The 22,705-nt window shown below is 43.6% G+C and overlaps 1 protein-coding gene across 4 annotated transcripts in view; it reads left to right on the forward strand.

Moving 5' to 3' along the window:
• ABAT (4-aminobutyrate aminotransferase) overlaps nt 1-22,705 on the forward strand; it is a 140,205-nt gene that overhangs the window by 61,044 nt on the left and 56,456 nt on the right. For all 4 annotated transcript variants that reach the window (XM_006277138.4, XM_059716558.1, XM_019494760.1 and 1 more), the window contains exons 3-5: nt 11,831-11,928; nt 13,749-13,778; nt 16,580-16,697. In XM_006277138.4, coding sequence (XP_006277200.1) covers nt 11,831-11,928; nt 13,749-13,778; nt 16,580-16,697 — 246 coding nt within the window. The remainder of the gene's footprint in view (nt 1-11,830; nt 11,929-13,748; nt 13,779-16,579; nt 16,698-22,705) is intronic.

Raw genomic sequence — 22,705 nt, forward strand, 5'->3', positions numbered from 1 at the left:
GGTTTTTAATTTCATTAATGCTTCTGTCACAGAGTAGTGTGTGTCCGTGTGGTAGTGTTATCAGTGGTAATTCAGTGCCATAAAGCAACAGGATTGCATGATTGTCCTTACCTCTATGTGAAAGCACCCATCAGTATCAACATTTGCTGGAGGAAATGGGCAGGTGGGGCACAAACCTCATGTGCCAACTGAGCAGGAATGTCAGAATGGCACCCCACCCCAGGGAGTTTGCACCCCAGGAGCAGCAGCCTCCAAGGGCATAGATGTTGGGCTGCTGCTATAGTGGCAACAACTGGGGGAGACAGATCACATTGTGACAGCAATAGAGACTTTGAGTCCTTGGAGCAGGTAAGGCCCTGATAGTTATGCCTCAGGAGTCCGCTTCGCTTGTTATTTACTGCACAATTAACTGATTAATTGTATAATTACCTTGAGAACAGCTACACATGCAAAATACTTATCACACCATAAAAAACTCCAACCAGCTATAAAGTTAGACTTTGAAAATGTGTACTAACTTAATAGCTGATTGCTGTTGAACTTCAGTTTGCATATGTAGAAGGATCTCCCCTGAGGCTGGGAGCCCTGTCAGCTGACCAGGCTCCCGGACACATGGGTGCACTGTGCCCAGTCAGAGCTGGGAGTGCTGCCACTAAGGGGACTCGGCCCCAGCAGCTGCTGACTTTGGGTCCTGGCTGTCTCCTGCAGCTGAAGATGCTGGATGCCAGCAACGTGCCTTCTAGTGCCAGGACTCAGCAATCTCCCAGCCCCTAGAGTATGTGGAAGCCACCCCCACTCCCTCACTACCTCCCTGTGCTGAGAGATTATAGCTGTTGCGATCTTCTAGCCTTGGGGGCTCTCCCCGCTTCAGGGGCCAGAAGATCGCAGCAGCAGTGATATCCCTGTGTTGGGGGCGCATGAAACCCTCTAGGGCTGGGAGATTATGGCTGCTGTGATCTCTGTCCTGCAGCTTCACACATCCTTGGTGCTAGGAGATTGTGGCGGCTGCAGTTCCGAGCCATGAGGGTGCATAGGGTGCCCCTGCAGTTGAGAGTCCCCTTAGCTGAGGGGACCTTGCTTTTTGCCAGTACAGGTGGCACCCAGGATCAGGCTTTCCCTGCACCAGCAATAAGGCATAAAGGAATCTAATGTGCAGTCCCACAGTTGCTCCTCTTGCCATGCACATGTGGCATGACAGAAAGTGCAATTGTGTAGATTGTGCATTAGATCCCATTGTGCCTTTACCTGCATGTGTAGCAGGGGCCAGGCATCTGTTAAGATCCTGCCACTTACACCTTGTCAGAACCCAGTAGTTGAGTGCCTATGTCACAGTGGAAGATTTCATTGATTTGATGCCTATAACGCAGTGGAATTTCTCGCCACAGTGGAATTTTCTGCTACAGTAGAAAAGCCCGGTGCAGTAAAAAGTTCCCTCCAACTTTATGCAAATACACGCACCACCATTGGCCAGTTATAAATTATTCATACTTGGTGACTAGTAATTGGCTCGCTAGCCATATAAAAGTTAAAGCAGTTTCCGCCCAAGTCGGAGAACTCCACACACATCTCGGAGTGAACTTGGCGGACTGATCACCCACCAACGACTCCCCGTCACCCACCGTCCCGACGTACCCCGTGCCCTGCAGGCCCGATAAGCCTTTCATGTCATTTCGTCTTACTCGAAGAGCTCACGTTTGCAACTGTAATCTAAGTCAGTTCTTCTTCCTGCGCTGTGTACACCGACGGCATAAGTAAATAATCTCTTTGTTCAACCAATACGCTTCAGTGCCTAATTCCGCTCCATCGGTCAAAAGTACCCACCTGCCGTTTCGGGCTACTGGCCACAGCCCGGCCTACCACTTGACCGCCACACACCTGACTTAGTGTATTCCAGGAATACGTTAGTGAAAAGAGAAACTTTATTCCTCCTCCCTCACCCCAGTGTCTGCCATGTTACTGTTCCATATTATAGATCACATATTGCAAATCTCTCATAAGATTCTACTACGTTATTTCACAATTTTACAACAAAAGAAATGAAAATCTCTGTAGTGGCTGTTAATAGGACTGGCTTAGATTAAATAAGGCTTAGATTAAATCATAGGTACTTAGATTAAATCTGTGGTACTTTTCTAGAGCTCATTAGTTTTTTATTTATTTGGGTTTATAAAGCAAGCACCTCTTGTTTATTCAAGTTAATTAAGCATTGAGGTTGATTGTTTATAAAGCAAGCAACCTCAATGATGGTTGAATTGTTTCTGGTGGTGGATTAAAAATACAATAAATCATTGTAGGAAAATTTGGTTTCAGTAGGCAGGAAGAGAGACCTGCTGGAATTTTGCTCTTTAATTCAAAATGTAACCAGTAGTCTTAGATTTTTGCCATATACTTTAAGTCTGCAGGATTTCATAGATTTCATAGACATTAGGGCTGGAAGGGACCTTGGAAGATCATTGAGTCCAACCCCCTGCCCCAGGGGCAGGAAGTCAGCTGGGATCATAGGATCCCAGCAAGATTCATAGATTCACAGATGTTAGGGTCGGAAGGGACCACAATAGATCATCAAGTCCGACCCCCTGCATAGGCAGGAAAGAGTGCTGGGTCTAGATGACCCCAGCTAGATGGTTATCTAACCTCCTCTTGAAGACCCCCAGGGTAGGGGAGAGCACCACCTCCCTTGGGAGCCCATTCCAGACCTTGGCCACTCGAACTGTGAACAAGTTCCTCCTAATGTCCAATGTAAATCTGCTCTCTGCTAGCTTGTGGCCATTAGTTCTTGTAACCCCCGGGGGTGCCTTGGTCAATAAATCCTCACCAATTCCCTTCTGTGCCCCCGTGATGAACTTATAGGCAGCCACAAGGTCGCCTCTCAATCTTCTCTTGCGGAGGCTGAAAAGGTCCAGTTTCTCTAGTCTATCCTCGTAGGGCTTGGTCTGCAGGCCCTTAACCATACGAGTGGCCCTTCTCTGGACCCTCTCCAGGTTATCCGCATCCCTCTTGAATTGCGGTGCCCAGAATTGCACGCAGTACTCCAACTGCGGTCTGACCAGTGCCCGATAGAGGGGAAGTATCACCTCCTTGGACCTATTCATCATGCATCTGCTGATGCACGATAAAGTGCCATTGGCTTTTCTGATGGCTTCGTCACACTGCCGACTCATGTTCATCTTGGAGTCCACTAGGACTCCAAGATCCCTTTCCACCTCTGTGCCACCCAGCAGGTCATTCCCTAGGCTGTAGGTGTGCTGGACATTTTTCCTCCCTAGGTGCAGCACTTTGCATTTCTCCTTGTTGAACTGCATTCTGTTGTTTTCTGCCCACTTGTCTAACTTGTCCAGGTCTGCTTGCAGCTGTTCCCTGCCCTCCGGCGTGTCCACTTCTCCCCATAGCTTTGTGTTATCAGCAAACTTGGACAGAGTACATTTCACTCCCTCATCCAAGTCACTGATGAAGACATTAAAGAGTATCAGTCCAAGGACCGAGCCCTGCGGGACCCCACTGCCCACACCCTTCCAGGTTGAAGCCGACCCATCCACCACGACTCTCTGGGTGCGACCCTCCAGCCAATTTGCCAGCCACCGGACTGTGTAGTCATCCAAGTCACAGCCTCTTAACTTGTTCACCAGTATGGGGTGGGATACCGTATCGAAGGCCTTCCTGAAGTCTAAGTATACAACATCCACCCCTCCTCCTGTGTCCGGGCGTTTCGTAACCTGGTCATAAAAAGAGACTAGATTGGTCAGGCACGATCTACCTGCCACGAACCCGTGCTGGTTTCCCCTCAGCATAATTTGTCCTGCCGGGCTCTTGCATATGTGAGCCTTGATAATTTTTTCAAAGACTTCGCCAAGGATGGAGGTGAGACTGACTGGCCTATAGTTGCCCGGGTCCTCCTTCCTCCCCTTCTTGAAAATGGGGACCACATTGGCCCTTTTCCAGTCCTCCGGGACTTGGCCCGTGTGCCACGAGTGTTCGAATATTCCCACCAGTGGCTCTGCAGTGATGTCAGCCAGTGCCTTCAGCACCCTCGGATGGAGCTCACCCGGGCCTGCCGACTTAAAGGCATCCAGTTCTTCCAAGTGACTCTGCACCATCTCAGGGTCTACGCATGGAAGTCTGGTGCCTTGCTGCTGCCTCTCTACAATCCCAGTGAGAGACTTGTCACGCCCCACACTTACGAACACTGAGGCAAAGAACTCGTTGAGGAGTTCAGCCTTGTCCCCCCTGTCTGTCACCAATTGTTTCTGCCCATTTAGCAGGGGTCCTATTCCTCCCAAATTTAAGCACCCAAATTTCTCTTGAAGGCATTCAATGTGGGTGCTTGAACCACCTCCGATGGCAGGCTATTCCAGACCTTGGGGGCTCGGACAGTAAAGAAGTTCTTCCTTATGTCCAGCCTGAAACAGTCTTGCAGGAGTTTATAACTGTTCAACCTTGTCATCCCTTGGGGCGCTCTGGTGAACAATTGTTCCCCCAGATCCTGGTGGACAGCCCTGATAAACTTATTTGTGGCCACCAGATTGCCCTGGAGCCTGCACTTTTTCAGGCTAAAGAGCCCCATGGGTCTCAACCTGTCATCATAAGGTCTGTTTTCCTGACCTCTGATCATGTGCGTGGCTCTCCTCTGGACTCTCTCAAGCTTTCCATATTCTTTTTGAATTGTGGAATCCAAAACTGGACGCAGTACTCCAGCTGCAGCCTCACCAAGGCCGAGTACAAGGGGAGAATGACATCCCGGGATTTGCTTGAGAAGCATCTATGGATGCAAGCCAGCGTTTTGCTCACTTTACTAGCTGCAGCATCATATTGAAGGCTTATGTTCATCTTGTGGTCAATCATGACCCCCTAAGTCCCTTTCATCCGTAGTGCTAGCCAGTGTAGCACTGCCAAGCCTATAAGCATACTGCAGGTTTTTCCTCCCAAGGTGGAGAACCTTGCATTTTTCGGCGTTAAACACCCTCAGGTTCTTATCTGCACATTTCCTGAGCCTGTCGAGGTCAGCCTGGATCACCCTCCTGTCTTCAGGTGTGGATGCTTTACCCCAGAGTTTGGTATCATTGGTGAACTTGGCCAGTTCACTTCTGACTCCAATGTCTACATCATTAATGAAGTTGTTGAACAATATAGGTCCAAGGATAGAGCCTTGGGGGAACCCACTGGTCACAGGGCACCATGATGATTGACTTCCATCAACCACCACCCTCTGGGTATGACCACAGAGCCAGTTCCCCAACCAGTGGATCGTGGTGGACCCGAGGCCGCAGTTGGCCAGGTTCGCCAAGAGGTGATCATGGGATACCAGATCGAAGGCTTTTTTGAAGTCAAGATATATGACATCAATTTATCTCCCTTGTCCAAGTGATAGGTCACCTGGTCGTAGAAGGAAATGAGATTGGTCAAGCAAGACCTTCCCACAACAAACCCATGCTGGGTATCCCTCAGGATATTGCCGATCTTTAATGAGCAGTGGTTTCACTGCTGTGTGTTTTTTACTTTCAATGTACAGGGGTATTAAAGGCTTGGGTTTAAACAAATTAAGTGATACTCATCAAACAAATAAAATCAGAATCCAATCAAACCAATATGAATACTGGAAGTAGCAAATGTGTCCCGACAAGCCTAAACTAGCCACTCTGGAGCCCTCCACAGTTGTAGCTGGAGTGCTGCCATGCAGATCTAGGCTGGGTACCTCTCCAGTACGGCACCATGTATATGTTGGGCACTGCACCATGCAGTGTCAGCATATCCTTTATGTTACTTCCAGGTAGGTTTATTTCATTATGTATTTTCTTTTAATTTTTCTGTTGCAAGCTGAACTTGAGACAGCAGCCACAAAGTGATTACTGTTTACAGTGTTCAAAGGGTACGCTGTGCACCTCGCACTCCAGATAAACTAGACATCGTCCCTGCCCTTAGGAACTTTGTCTAGTTTCATTTGAGGTTTATGGAAGAGCACCAGAAACAGCACAATGGGGGATGGTGCAGAATTGGTTGGAAACAACAAGAACGTTCACTAAAGACCTGTGCACAGTTGTTGGAATAAGATTTTATGAACTGAATAATGTTTTGGTGTCTTGTTTCTGTGTGTGTCTCATTAGAAAAGAGAATTGAAAAAGGTTTTGGATGCAGAGATGGTAATGACTTAGTGAAGAACCCACAGAAGAGAGAGATGGTGCGGGGAGGAAAAACATGAAGTTGACAAGATGCACAGAGAGCATCTTCATTAGGAAATTGAGTGTGTGATGTAGGTTATAAAAGGTTGCATGGGATGCTGAACCTGGGGTAGATAAGAGGTCAAAGTTATGGTTGGGGAGGAGAGAAAAGGAATTGGCTCTTAGCTTTGAAGAAGTCAGTAAGACTTTGTAGGGGCAGGAGAGACTTCAGGAAAAAATACAAGATAGCAAATAGGTGTATGGAACAAGCTTTGTCTTTGGTCACAGAGCAAAAACCAAGCTGCTTGACACTGAAAAGTGCAGAGCTGGAGGAGAAGAGCACAGTTTTATGGCACAGGGATCACTTGCGTTTTTCATTGTATGGGTGGGGACGGAACTAAAAAGTTTAATTTGCTCTATCGTATCTTCTAGTGCAATATTTGGCTTTATAGCCTTGTTATTAAATATGGGTAAAGTAGCTATGAATTGTGTAGCTTTGGATGAGCTTCTGGAGCCAGTAGGCTATTTAAGTGGAATAGTTCTGCCATGATGCCCACTAGTTATGCCACCATTATACAAAGATGGCACAGAAATAGAGTAGTGTATGACAAACACAGCTGTGAGACTCTTGCCATTGTTTCTGTAGGGTTAAGTGAGTTTAACCTCTTGCGAGACATGTGGGTATTCATGAGCTTCTGGGGAGGCTCTTTGGAGTAATTGGAGTTTTTCTTCAGTAGAATTAATCTAGAGTAAAGTTAGAGGTTGGACAACCAAGAAACTGCTTGACCAAAAATGCTGCACTCTGCAACAGGATGGTTTTCACAAATCTGGGCATTTGCCTGCCTTCTCATATGCAAATCTTCCTGGAGCTCTGATATGTTGTGTCATGTTGTTTCGTCTCATGGGCACTTGGCGGTACTGCTCCTGGCACTCAACATGACGTGGGTAAATGACAATTCCAAAATCTCCTCCAACAAATCTACGTTCACAGTCCATCTTCCACATATCAACTTGGGGTAGGGATAGTGCTACTGAAGCTCTGAATCAGTTATGTGGCTTTAAATTAATTTATACCAGATAAATTATGCCAGAGAAATGGTTGTAAGTGCCCTATAACTGAAAGTCTGGATAAAATGTTTAAGTTTGCAATTATTGAGCATAAAGTCAGTGTCATGGTACAGTATAGAGACAAATTTGTCTCCCTTTTCTTGGTGCCCTGACAGTGTTTTCAGGACTGTTTTTCTTACTGTGATCATCTAACTCCCATACTACTTCGGAGGTAACATGTGTGCCTGTTGAGAACTTATACATAGTTTGGTTAGTACTGAGCTTATCAACCTTTTCCATGTTCTGTCAGCTGGGCACACCACCAGCCTCCTTGTTGTTTAACCCTGTGATGTAGGGATCATCTTCATTTTCTCCCTGAACATGTAATCCACGTCTTCCAAAGTTTGCCACTTCCGTTATTTGTATCCTAGGAGCTCAAGTCTCTGTCCATACCCTAAAATCTCCCCTTTTGATTATTACTGCCACACCTTTATGCTTGGTGACCCCTGTTGTGTTAGTTTAAACAAAATAAATAAGCTCAGAGATTGAAAAATATTCATGTGATTTTTCATCCTTGTACAACACCAAACTTGGTTTGCAACTTTGACTGCTCCATGCTGCAAAGACTGTAAACTGCTTAAGTATAGGTTAAAGACATTAACAAATGCATTCAAAAGTTTGGAAATGTATTAGTTGGGACCCACAAGAGAAAAAAGATCTTAAATCCAAACATAAAGTACAGGAGACCCTTGCTACTCGCGGGGGATCCATTCTGGAGATCCCCACGAATGGTGATATCCCCTAATACTGATGGGGCTCCCCGTCAGACCCCACAGATGCCCCCTGCTCCACACCCCCAACGAAAACCTGGAAGCCCAGGGCTCCCCCACAGCACCAGGGGACTGACTACAGCTGCCTCCAGGGGAGAAGATGCCACTGCTGCCTCCTTCCCTGTCTCTGGTACTCGCTCTTTGCCTGCCTGGCTCTGCCCTGCCCCTTCAGCCGCCCAGCTCTGCTCTCTGCTCCACTCTCCCCGGTTCTTCTCTCCCCTACCCCGTGCAGCACTCCGTGCCTGGCTTATGCAGAGGCAGGAGCTCAGTGCAGCGTCAGAGGAAGCCGCAGCAGTGCTTGCCTCAACCTACCCCATTGGTGCAGCGCACCGTGAATATTCAAATCTGGGAATAGCAGATTCGTGAATAGCAAGGGTTTCCTGTATTTTGAAATTGGTTACACAAGACAAACTTTATCAAAACTTTTGAGTCCCCTTGCCAGAAAGAGGATATTCAATTAGTCTTTAATTCAGCAATCCTCCTTACTGGGAAATAAAGGTTAATTCTATTGTTAAATTAAAATTTCAGACTGATTTACTGTAACAATGGTGGCTATATTCAGGCATTTAAGAATACGAGTGCCATACTGGGTCAGACCAATGGTCCATCTAGCCTGGGTATCCTGTCTTCCGCAGTGGCAGAGGTGAACGCTTTAGAGGCAGAGCATTGAACCAGATATCTTGGGGGTGATTTATTCTGTATCTATTACCCTCCCTGGCATCTAACATTATTGGTGTCGAGATGACAGAGGAGATATCTTCAACTGTTCTGTTCAACAACTACTAATAGATCTTTCATCCATGAATTTGACTAGTCCCTTTTTGAATCTGGTTATGCTATCTGCCTCTACCACCTCCTGTGACCATGAATTCCACACGTTAACTACACCTTTTTTTCTATCTTTCTTTTTTGTAAAAAAAATATATATATTTTCTGTTGTTAATTTTAAACCTGTTGTGTACTAATTTTGGTGAGTGCTCCCTATTTCTAGTATTCTGGGACTTAGTGAATAACAGTTCCCTGTTCTCTCAGTCTGCAGCCTTCCTTATTTTATAGACCCCTGTCATATCCCTCCTCAACCTTCTCCTTTCTGAACTGAAGAGTCCTAGCCTTTTAAGTCTCTCCTGGGTGTAGCAGCTGTTGAACAAAATTGGGCCTAGCACAGATCTCTGCAGGACCCTGCTTTTGACTTCCATCCATCCTGAAAAAGTGACCATTTAGTCCTACCCTTCACTTCATATCTTTTAACCGCCTCTCCATCCATGAAAGAACCTTCCCCTCCAGTCCTGTGGCAGCTCCAGTTTTTTAAAAAGCCTTTGGTGAGGGACCTTTTCAAAAGCTTTTTTAAAACCTTAATATATTGTGTGCTCGTTAACCCCCACAAAGGACTCCAGCAGGTTAGTGAGACAGGATTTCCATTTATGCAAACCATGCTGATTCTTCCCCAGCAGACCATATGACTTCTGATTTTATTCTTTATCTTCTAACCAGATTATACCAACTTCACAAAATTTCACAAAACAAATGTGCAAAGGGAACAAAGAGATAAGACTTTTTTTTTACCCAGTTTTTACTATCTTTTGTTGATATTCTCAGGATACAAGGTGGTTGTTCAGTCATTGATGCATGCTGTGTGCTGGCAGGTTAGCAATAATAGCTATTGGTCTGCACCCTGATTTCCTTCCCTCACCAGAATATTATCTTGGTGGCCTGGTCAGATCCTTCTCCTTCACAAGTTGTCCTGGACAGGCCACATGCTTGTGTTCTGCATTACATTTGGTCTCAGGATCAGGTGAAAGTCTGAGAGAGAGGAGACAGGGAAAAATTGAAATCCTTTAAGAAATCCACATTTTCCTCTTTCTTATAAGCTATGAACACTGCAGATTTTGTTTAATACATACCAGATGCAGTTTATTTTCTAGGCTCGTTTACACATGAGAATTGTATATTGCAGTTTTAGGGCAGGTAGCAGACAAAATGCTGTTTTTTTGTGCTTTTGAAACATATATAAACCCAGCATTTTGCAGTAATTCATTACAAAATGTGAGTGGAGCCTGTTATTGATTAAGAAAGGGAGTTTACTGCCTTTCAGCCTCATTTGGCAGCCTGTTTTCTTTCCTATACTGCGTTCTTGCCAGACAACAGCAGTCTAATCATAGGTCAGAATAAAAAATGATCACTGACCCACATCTCAGAGCTTGTCTTCAGGCTCATACAGAATCCCTTCTCCACCCTCATACCCTCCTTCATCCCCCCACCCTTTTTTTTTAAAGCAAAGCTGTTTTATTTTCTGATGCATAGATTTTCTTTTCCAAGATTATTCCTTACTGTTGTTTTAAACCAGTCTGCAGTTTCTCTCAGTTCTACTGGTAATGAATCATCCCAGTTTTACAAATGGGGAAGTCGGGGTATAAGACTTACTTGAGATGATAATACATTGTGTCAGCAGTAGAGGTGAAGAGCTAATCTAGAATTTCTCAACTCCAGTCCCCCTTTCCCAAGCAGTAAGATATTCCCTTTGTTCTCTTGTACTCCAAGATGTACCCCATCTCCAACTGAAGGGATTGGGGCAAGTGCACAAGCACTGTGGGAGGTGTAGAGACCCTCCTCCCCCTATAGAGCAGAGCCAGATCACCAATGGGAACTTAACCATATACCTTTTAATGGAGAGAACAGTAGTGGGAACATAACAGGTATAAACCAGGGGGTATAGGGGACACTACAATGCCCCGAGGGGGCAGGATTCAACAAAAGTTAGACACTTAAAATCCTAGACATATTCATCCAGTTGGCAAAAGATGGGGTTAACAAAATATAAAACACGAACAGCAGAACAAACAATACTGGTGGGTGAAATATAAAAGGCACAAAATACAAAACATCAAATAACAAGAAATGTACAGCCTAGGTACCTAGAAGGGGTGCGGGGAAGACACAATGACCCCTTTCCACTGTAGCAAGAATTTCTCCCTGTGACTTCACTCGCCCCAGGTGGGACTTGAACTCAGATCTCCCACATGGGAGGCAGAAACTCTACCACACAGTGGTGGTATTGCTCCAAGCTGCTAGGGGTCTTGATTTTCCAGGAGCCCCTGCTTCATGTCAAGCTGCCTGGCCTCTTGCTGGAGGAGCTGGAAGTAGGGCCTGGGAACCTCTCAGGTCGCTGCTGAGATCCTTGCTGGAGCAGGGGAACCTCTTCTGCTGGCCACAGCCTCTAGTACAGGATCCTGGAGCCCAGCGGGGAGACTTTCCTGCAGGCCATACACTGCGCTGCTGAGGGTCCAACTGCTGCCTGCAGGTCCCACTCCTTCAGGCTCTTCTGGGGCAACTGCTTCCATCCCGCTGGCCCAGCTCTTAGCCAGCTCTTTGAAACTCCTTCCTTGTGGTCCCTCACTGGTCTCCCCTGAGTCAGCTGCGCTGCTCCTTTTATCCCCCTCTAGATGACCTAAGAGGCCAATCAGGGGACATGAGGGGTGAGTCTCTGGGGCCTGATTGGTGAGGAAAGGAAATTCCAAGCCCTCCAATCATCTTTTACCCTTTCAAAACCCCTGGGCTAAATCACTACCAGTGGTCCATCACACTTGCATGGACCTAAGGCCAAGATCTCTCATGACCTGCAGTAGCCTAAGGCAGGATTAAAATTGGGTCTTAAATTCTCTTCAGCAAGTGCAGCTAGCTGTCTTCTGCTATGAGATATCTTTATCCAGATGGAGAACCAGGTATTTATTTTGAGGGGAGCGTAATAGGTCTGATATAAAAGCAAAGTTTATCATCAATTTTTCTTCTCTTTAATTCTTGCAGGACACAGGTCTATCAGTCAGGCTGCAGCTAAAATTGATTTGGATTTTGATTACGATGGACCTTTAATGAAGACAGAGGTTCCTGGGCCTAGATCCAGAGTAAGTTCACAGAGTATGATGGTTTGTGGATTTTGTCCAAAGTAGCTGTGTTTTGAGTGATCAAACTGAAAATGCGGTGCCTAGTAGACATAATGGTTAGGGACAATGATTATTTTAATTGCAATTTTGCAACTTTCTAAACTCATTTTTACCAATGAGAACCTACAAGGGAAGAAACTGCTAATGAGCATGTTTGAGTGGAATTCCTAGCAGTAGCAAAGCAGTTGTGCCTGAATTTGGATCCAAACTATGATGATTGATAAACCAAAGGTTATGCAGATATGTTGGGTTGTCTATCAGAACATTTGAAGACAAATTTTTCTTCTTAGGTAGGAAAGCTATTATCCCTATTGTTCTGCTTATCCTCGGCATATGCACAACAGTGTTGCTAAGGAAGTGGTGTGTCTGTACAGCCTTACCATTTTGATCAAAAAGATTTTGCCCTTTGTATTTAATCTCAAGCGTTCCTAATAGCTATTGCTTGCATTAAACAAGAATTAGAAACAAGTGGATGTCAATCTACAGAAATCTCTCCTTCAGTGGTGAGCCAAGAGCATTCCCTGGACACATTCTCCAGTGAAACACAGGATTGGCTGTGCTTATTACAAATTAATGCGTTCGTTTTGGCACTGAAGAGAGCTGGACATTCCTTTGCTTGGGTGGAATCAGATATTTAATAGAATCCATTAAATCAGCTCTGCTTAAGTAGTAGGAAAATCTGCTAGTAGTACCTGGGGGCTCAGACAGTCTTAACAAAACTCCTTTGTTCTCTGTTGAAAGACTTGTTTTGCAATTACTGCTTTTCCTCCTCCTCCTCTACATGCAGTGTAGTTCACTCAAAATAAATGTAACCAATTTGGGGCGGACTCCACCTGTGCAGAGTTCCACTGACTTCACTGGGTATGTAAAGGGACCAATGTCAATCCTAGATGCTAATAAAAGGCCACTATCTGTTATAACTATTACGTTTGAATCCCTCATTTATGCATTTACAGCTCTCTTTTTGGGCTGTTTTTTCCCTTTCTGGCTGGATTGTTACTTCTGTTTCATAGGCTAATTACAGACAGCCATAAAGCCTAAAGCTGGATTGATTTAATCTTTGCAGGTTAATCTGAGCTGTGTAGATTGAACTGATAAGCAAGTGAACAGACATTCACTTTTGATTCTGGAAATGCAGCCACGTGCCTGCAGTGGCCCAGGCCAGAAGCCAGGCAGTGCTTGAGCACACCTCCCTGCTCAGCTAGAGCAGACAATTTGGACCAACACTAGCCCACCAATCCAGCAAGGGGAGTTTGCAGGGGAAGTGCAAAGCATCCTGGGATGCTGGGGGGGGGGGGGGGGCTGTGAGTTAACTTGAATCTTGAGGGGATCTTGGAAAGAAGTTCAATAAACTGATTTAACCTAAATCAGTTGAGTCTGTTATTATGTCCATCTAGGTTTATCTTAAACTGATTTTGGCCATTTTGAAAGCAGTTTACGTGCACTGAACTTCCGTTGCGTTACAGATTTGAACCAGTTTCTGATCACCTACACCGATGTATATGTAATTTCTGTCCCTAGTCATAATACAGATCACTCCAATTTTACAAAATCCAGGTTAAAGGTTTTAGATAGGATACACACAATTTTTATGCAAATTGGGCAGCTGAAAAAAAAATATTTTCCACATCTTCCAAACATAGACATTGCAAATTGCACATGGCAAGTGAATTTTCCCATTAGTCATGAAAAACTGCATGCAATTGATGTGTATATTTAAAAATAAATAACCCACTGTGTTTAGTGGTTAAATTGATGAGGCTGTTTGTTTTATCTTACAGGAATTAATGAAAGAGCTAAATGGAATTCAGGTAATTTAAGTTTCTTTTTTTCTTTCAGTTAATCTCTCAGCATTTTTGTTTTTGAAATCAAATGTTATAGCTTTAGGTTCAGGCTGCCAAAGTAGGCAGGAAAGATGTGCCATATTTACTCAAATACAAGAAAAAGCCTCTCATCTTATAATTACATACAAGGAAATTTCACTAAATATATTGTGTATCACTAAACTGCAGCCAAAAGTAGCAGGTGCTCAGCAATGGAAACCTACTATGAAGCGGATTAAATGCAGCCAACGCTGAGCATGATTATGAAAGACACGACCCAGATTGGGCAAACATTCTGATTGAAACCTATCACAAGAATAGGTTAATATAGCCCATCTGGGTAACACATATGGTAGTGACCATTAAGCACAGTCCCCCTCACTGCTGACTCTTTCAAGTCATGGTGAGCCATGACATTTGATACCGTTCATGCAGAATCCCTCTGTCTCCCCCTCTTTCACCCTGGCACATATGCTTAGTGTGGTCTTGCCCTCCATGAGATGAAGCCAGACTAAGTTTTCCTGTGCCTCATCTGCATGTAAGTTTTTGGAGTATCCCAAGACTTGTGACAAGAACACCTGGTTCCAGTCATGAGTGGAGCTAATTAGCTTGTGACTCCTTCCTGGGGCTGTCTGGAGGAGACATGCATTTTGAGCAGTGCTGAGCTGTGGGGTCACTGTGGCTTGAGATGCTGTTGAGTCCAGTGGGGCCCAGCCTGATGAACTATGGGCTATATCATGAGCCTTTGGTCTTGGACTAATGTCATGTGTAATTTGTACCACATAGCCACAGATCCAGGAGGTAGTAAGGGCAAGGGACAGACTTTGAGCCATGGGCATGCCACCTGGTGACAGCTGCCAGGCTGTGGGAGTGAACCTTCCTCCAAGACTTGAACTGGCAGGTAGCCCACTGGGTATTCCCTGTGTGGGTGCTGAGACACAGAGAGGGGCAGAGAAGCCCACTGAACTGCCCCAGGCAAACCTGCCAGTGGAAGGAGGAAACAATTGACCACCTTCTCTGGAACTGCCCATAAGCCAGGGAGGCGTGGAGGAGAGTAATCATACTTGTGATGGTGACAGTGGTTGAGACCCTCACCAGAGAGGTGGTGCTCTTCGGACACCTGTCCAAGCAGCAAGGGGCCCCTCCAGCTCGCTTTGACCGGTGGAAGAGAAAAGACTGGTACCGACTGTTCAGAGGCGGGATCACCAGAGAGAGCGCTGATGATGGTGGTGACAATGAGTGAAAGGACTGGGGAAGCTGGCAAGGGATTTGGGAGGGAGGTGGTGGGGAAGAAAGAGGGCACTGAGGTGGTCTTTTGTGTGATTGTGACGGGTAAAGGATGTGGTGACAAGTGTGTTTGTGGCTCTTGTAATGGGGATGATGATGGTTTACCTGTAGTTGCGTGTCATGAACTGTCAAGTGAACCAGATCAATCATGAGACAGAACTCTAAAGGTATAGGGAGATATATATTTATAAAGAAATGTAATTTTTTGCAAAAAAAAACATTATTTGTACCACATATAAGTAGGTGCCAAACTGCTGCTCAAAAGTGTGTTAATGGAGTACTGGTGCTAAAACTTGCAACAGTTTAAAAAAAGGCATCATGCATCAATTCTGGGATACACGAAGTGAAGTGCGTGGGTACTATATGCAAGTTGCTACAGCCACATTTAGTATCAAGACTGTTTTCAAATTTGCTTCTTACTTTCCTGTGCTGAGGGAGAGCAGGGTCTGACAGTAAGGAGAAGGGGGAAAGGGCTGCCAAGGGAAAAAGTTGGGGAAAGCAGAGAGCAAAGAGCTACCTCACTCGCCATCCCCCACCCCCATGATTTATTTCCCCTGCTGTAGCAGTGGGAGGGGACAAATTCAAGGCAGACTTGCAATAATTAGATTCCATACCTGGAAAATTTAAGTGAATTTATACATTTTCCAGGTATAGAATCTAATTACTAGGGTGGTTGTCTTCTATTTGAGTAAATATGGTAACACTGCATTAAAAAATTGAGCGTAATGTTTTACAATTAAATTACAATTTAATATTTACTAGAACAAAATCTTTGCCTGACCTTTTCCTAGTGTTGAAATGTTCTGTGAGATGTGAATGCCCGTCCGTTTTTTATTTACCTTATTTTACCTACTATGTGTGGTACTTGTGTTTTAATGTTGCTATTAAGCAGAGGATAACCATTTTGTTACCTTGCCCCAAAGGACAATGTTTTGGTGTGGATGCTTGTCTTGTGTGGAAGAAATGCATGCTTATAGTTGTTTAAATTTCCTCATAAATTGGCACGTGCAGTTCCCACAAGAAAAATGTCTGTCAGGCTTACATATGCATGTGTTTAGGTATGTGTATTGCAAACAGCACATGTGGATGATTTGCAGGATCAGACTGACTCAAGAATTGTGTTTTATTTTCACTTCTGCCCTTACTCGCTGTTGGACCATAGGCAAATCATTAAATGCATTTAATTCCCTGAGGTTGGTAAAATGCTTTCAGAGCTTCAAGTGAGGGGGGTCTTAAAATGGGTGCAAAATACTGCATTCCCTTTTTTTCCTCTTTCTCTGTAATGCTTAGTTCTTTTTACAGTCCATGTTTGTAATAAGCTACAGCAAAGTTAATCCTGATAAAATGAAGATACTTATCTTTTGGGGCTTAGGTATTGTAAGTAGGTATTGTATTAGGTAGTGTTGCATCTCTCCCCCCACTTATATTGTGTGCATTTTCAAAATAAGATTGTTCTGCCTCATACTAAATATATTGGATTATTGTTTTTTTTTCCTTTTAAGAATGCAGAAGCTGTACACTTTTTTTGCAATTACGAGGAGAGCCGAGGAAACTACCTTGTAGATGTAGATGGGAACCGCATGCTGGACCTCTACTGTCAGATTTCATCCATCCCAATAGGTAGGCAGCAGATTGCTCCAGAAATTTGTTTTGCAACTGAGCTGCTTTTTCTCCTCTCTCAATCTCTGCCAGAGGAGGTGATTGATTAAACAATAAAACAACTGACACAGTGTTTGCTTCATTGCAGTCATAGTGCTTCAGTGCTGTATATTACATAATGGCATCTCTGTGTAGCTGGAGGATCTACATTAAGATTCAGTACATGTGGCTCCCGTGGAGCGTGTCATGGTAGCTACAAGGAGCCATAATATTAATCTTAGGTTGGATCATGAGGGTTCTGTAACCTTTTTAATTGATTCTTTGTTAAATTTAATGTCTTAAATGCAACATTTGATCAAGAATGTTGCCTTCAAGATATAGCCACCCTTCTGAGGCAGACTGTCCTCCCACGCAAGCTGCCTCCCTGACTGCAGGCCAAATGCATTAATTCTACAGCATTCTTATCTTGCCATCTCCTTTCTGTTGATTCTCAGCATATTCCTTCTGGAGTCCATTTTGTCTGTGGTTTCTTAGGAATTTGGATAGTAAACTATATTGTGACATACTATTGACTTAGGCCTGCAGAATTCCCTAGACGTTTTCCTACCTGACAAGAGCCAACCCATTTGAGTGTGCACATTGTTTGTGAAGATCATGGTAAATGAAAAAGGGTGAGGTTGGAGTATTTAAGATATATCCTGCTACCTGAACTTGCTGGATACACTGCACTTAATTTGACTTGTAAAACCTAAGCAAAAACAGGTTGTTTACATCAGGTTATATATTGCTTACAATTCATATGTGTCAATTTTTCCTCTGCTCTTACAGTCTCCTGATGCTCCTTTTCTGCCTGGTTTTGTGTAGAGGAGGTCAAAATGACGCTTGGATTTGTAGCAGGAGGAGGACTTTTCTTTTCAGAGGCATACCTGGTCAATAGTGATTCAAAACCATGTCATAATAATCAAAGTCATAATAATTACTTGATAGTTTTGACCAAGGTCCTACAGAACAGGTGTCAACATTGCAGGGCATATTCCAAACTGTCTTCCTTGGTGACACTTTTAACAGAGAGAGGCTAAGTAGAAATGTAAACTAAAAAGACAGTGCATATTAGGCAGTGCTGAAGCCTATTGACAGGCATAACAAGAAGTTTCCCTACCTCTAGCAGACCTAATCAGTGGTTGGAATATTTGCTGTAGGGCTCTGAAGTGGACACTTTATTAAATTTGCTAGAATAAAGATCTCATGGAGGGAATTTATTCAACAGCTTAACATCTTTGTAATTATTTTTTGGTTACTGGTCCACTTACCAGTGATGACCTGAATTGGGGTGGAAATAGCAGGTAGCATTTGTCTTGAAATCACTTGGAAATCGCTCTGCAAGTAACTGAGAAATACTGTAATAAAATGCTTATTTTAGTTTTAATTTTGCTTTCAAAAGAGGCTATGAAAGGACAAGCCAAAGGTGTAGGTTGTAAAGATGTGAATTTGAAGGTTGCATTCATTTGATTGAAGTTAGAAAAAACATGGAAGATTTATACAAGTAGAGCTATTACTTTTTTGTCATAGTTAATACTTCTGTCCCAAAAGAGCTGGTCATGAACCTAATAGGATAAAATAGAACCAAACATTAAACTGTATTGCTGATGTAGAGCAATGGTGGTAGACAGATCAGTGAGCAAGGACCTGAAGGATGGTGTCAGGCTTTGGAAAGACTCAGTTAACTTTTTAGTACTCTTTTAAAAAAAAGCAGGCAGAAGTCTAAATTACAGTTTTGAAGAATGCAGATTTTTTTGTTTGTAAAGTAATCGGTGCACTTGCTACTACATGCATATTACACAGTACCAAGAAATATTAAAAGAAATATTGTTCTTCAAAGAGAAACCCCAAAATTTGAGGTACTCAAAATTGGATGATTTATTACATAAAGCCATTGTGACGTTCCAGTTTTCACTGTAGGCTTCTTTTATGGAGATCTGCAATTAAGTGGTTCATTGGTCATTATGGCAAAAGACCAAGCTTTGTGACTAACTTATTTGCAATAACGCATTCAGATAATCTGCTTTGCAGAGTTAATCATTTCATAGGCTTTATTTGCATGTACTTCTTGCTGCTTGTAACTTATTTTTGCTGAGGCTGCTCCAAAGAGAAGAATTTTGTTGACCCTAATGTGGACGTATGTGCATTGTTGGAAAACATGGTATTTTTGCACTCATTTGCATCTAATTTATGTAAGTTTGGACTCTGAATTTCTAGAAATTAACATTAGTTTGGTGCGTTAACCTCTCATTTATCTATATCACTAAATTTTCACCTGAGAGAGGGGCTCTATGGAAAAAGCTAGTAGGTGATCTTCTAATTAAATGCCATTTCATAGTGCCCATGCACCATGTTAAAGCTGCACGGGCAACATTAAATCCTACCTCTGGAGTGCTTGACTCGCTTCCTTAAGATTCCTCCACGATAGTTTCTCTGTGTGTGTGTGTACATACATAAATATTTTTATATAACATCTTTTTCATTTTATTTCCTTAATATTTTTTTCAAATTTAGTATACATAAATTATTCATTCATGGACATGTTCAGAGCATACCTGCAACACTTGAGAGGTTGTAAGGTAATAGCCAGAAAAAGATATACCTGGGTATGTATAGCCTGGTTCATTTTAAGAAGATTGTTTCTTAAAACCTATAGTAACCTATAATATAAAGCTAATGATTTGGAGAGAGAATCTCTCCAACATTTCTCCCTCTTGTCTCCAACTTTTTCAGTATATGCAGTTAGCATGCCTTCAATATTTGTATGCAGCTAAAAAAATACAATCAGGATGAAAAATGCTACCCTTGCTTAGTCCATGTAGAAGACCCTCACTTAACAAAAGTAGATTAGGAAAGCAGATAACTAAATTGGCTCAGTGTTGTACATCCTAAATAAACCACTTTGGTATCTTCTTGTGGCTTATGGGAAGCAGGTCGGATGTTTTGGCGTGGTGGTAGCTGATATCAGGTGTTGCCTAAATTAGTCTCTCTCTTTTTTCCTGTGTACTTCTTTAAGATAGATTTAAATTCGTCTCTGCTTTTGCACAAACAACCAAAAATTCTTTCCCGGGGAGTGAACTAGCAAAATCCGTTTTCCTGTTGTTTGTTGAGAAGAGAGTATATATACGATTCTAGGATGTGAACATGAAGTGATTTCTGTGGATACCCCTGTTAGCTCATTGTAACTGTCTAATGAGATGGAACTTCCCCCCTTTGACAGATAGGAGTTCACTGGAAGCATGCCTGCTGTATTTATTAAGTGCAGTCAGCTGATTTTGTGGGTTGAGCTGAACATTGAAAATAAATAGAATTGGATTATATATTCCTCTGAGGCAAAGCAGGGTGGATTTTTTGATAAACTCATTCTAATATCACCTCAAATAATATAAGGACATTAGACAATTGTGAGCTTCAAGGATAGAAAGAATGGAAAATCAATTAACAGAAATTATGGCTTGGAATTAAAATTTCTGGGCTATTTAACTAATCTAGTATAGCTCTTCCGCTTTATCCATGTTCATTAAAATAGGATTTTGACATTTTTCACTTAGTTTGGTTTCTCCAAATGATATATAACCTTTTATAATAGTGCAGAACTCAAGGACTGAAATGCAGAATACAACTCTGAAAGTAACTACAATAAATTCTAGCTGTTGGTAGATTGGAAGCAGGTTTGTAATAATGCTGGGCATTATTCCTGTGCCAGCTGATGAGTATTATATATTGTAACTTTAAAGTAAATCTGGTACTTGGGAAAGGTTCCATGTAGCCTAATAAAGACACTTACAGCCTCTGCTCAACAGCACAAATATAGCACAGACAGTGGAAGTCCAGCACCCTTCCACTACCTGTGTCTTAAGCCCGCAACTGAAGGATGATGTGTAGGGGTAGTTCGTTAGTTGTGCCCCAAACCCTGCCCACAAGAATGCCAACTTATGACTTCTGTGATGCCAACATGTGTGCAGTATGAACTGGAGTTTCATATAATAGGAAAGGTATATGTACAAGTAACTTATAAGAAGTTAATTCATGGTTAATAGATGTCTAAATTCTGTATTTGATTGTTTCAGAGCCCTAAATATCAAAAAGCTGTTTGGAACCATTTATAACACCTCCCACTCATCTGTAACACCAGCTGCTAAAGTCTACAGCATATTGATAGGTTTTTAACCTTTAAAAATATTTATAAATGTGCTCTTAATGTACTATATGAGCAGAACTGAGCCAAAATTCACCAGCTCATTGCATGTACACAAACAAATACCATTCACTTAGTGTTGACTTCTAGATTTTAGTGTCCTAGGGCACTTTTACACATGCTCCAGGGGTGGTGCTTTAATTAGAGCAGCTCCAAAAGCCACTCTAATTAAAGCACCCCACATCTCCTGTATCAGCGTCCCCATACTTAAAAATGGTGGTAGGGGTGCTTTAACTAAAGCTCATTGAACAACCTTCAGTTCAAGTGCCCCTGCCACCATTTTTAAGCACAGGGTCACTGCTGCACGAGACTCAAGAGACTGCTGGAGGGCAGTAATTGCCATGCTCCAGCAGACTCAGTTAATCAAGTCTGCTCCAACATACTTGAATTCCAGCATGTCAGAGCAGCCTCTGCGCTCATGTATAGGCACCCCTAGAGTTGGTTCAAATGGGTAACTTAGTTATTATAAAGGCTTCCTAATCTGTTACCAGTCCCCTAAACCACCCAGTTTTCCCTCGCTTCATTGCAGTAGTCTTTTAAAATTTGCCTTATCTATCTCATCTGTGTTTATTGGCTCTTCCCTAGTGTCTACTGTAGATAGGTGGAGAGCATGAGATATTATCATTAACAGTTGGAGAACTGTGAAAGTTGGAGAAATTCCTTTTTTACAGTTTTCTTGAGCTGGGACTAATTGTGCCAGGCAGTTTATTAAGCAGATTAGAAATGTGATTACAGTTCCACATAGCTATGAGGATAATAGCACCTGTTCCTTTTTTATGGAAACTCTAACAGCATTTTTATATTAGTTCTCTCAGGGTGAAAGTTCTGGTCTTATCCTGCTTACCCTTACTACATGTTTTCCACCAGCGACAACATTTTAAATGTTACAAATCTGTTCCATAGATGCAGTGTAGTAATTCAGAGAGCTGGTGCGCTCATGGGCTTGGTACCACTTGGTACTAGTTTCTATAAAATTGTAGAACCTAACTGCTATTGTTAAAGCACCTGTATACTGGTCCACTGCATCCACTCTTAAGTGTCACAGAGTCTGCCAGGGAAGTGTTTGGTTGGGTCACCCAGCTTTGTCTGGCCTGTCTGAGGACCCCCTGGAAGCCAACATATGTGTTGCTTCTACAGTGGGGTAAGCCCAGGTTCCTTCTGACTCTGAGACCCTGACCCAGGCTATCCACTGCCCTGCCTCGGGGAACTGCCATCCAGTTCAGCCTCTGAGAGAGGGACTCTAGCTCTTCAGAGGGGAAAGGAGCATATTCAGGCCAGGCCCTTCTCCCCCGGGAGCTGGAGGGTAGACCACGGTCTCCCTCCAGGACAAGGGAGGACTCTGGGACCTCCTATTCTGTCCAGTTGGGGGGATGGACCACGGTGATCAAGGGCCCTAAGGTCTGCCACACCAAGACCCCTGCCCTGCTGGAGCTTAGCAACAGGTGTGAACCTCTTGCAGCGCCAGCAGAGCCTGCTGAGTTGCCAGCTCCCGCAGGCAACACAGGCCCAACTGCAGCTACCACCCCTGCTCTCCCCAAGACAAAATGTAAAGTGTATGTCGTGGGAGACTCCATCCTGAGGGGGACTGAGGGGGTAATCTGCCACCCCAACCCCTTAGCCCAGGAAGTCTGCTGCTTCCCGGGGGCCTGCATCCGGGACATTGCGGAGAAGATCCCTAAGCTCCTCCAGCACACTGACCACTATCCTATGCTCCTTATTCATGTGGGCACCAATGACATGGCTCGGAGCGCTCCCAGCTGGGTCATGAGGCGCTACAGGGATTTGGGAGCAG

This window comes from Alligator mississippiensis, chromosome 13 (genome assembly GCF_030867095.1).
Source record: "Alligator mississippiensis isolate rAllMis1 chromosome 13, rAllMis1, whole genome shotgun sequence".
Taxonomy (NCBI): domain Eukaryota; kingdom Metazoa; phylum Chordata; order Crocodylia; family Alligatoridae; genus Alligator; species Alligator mississippiensis.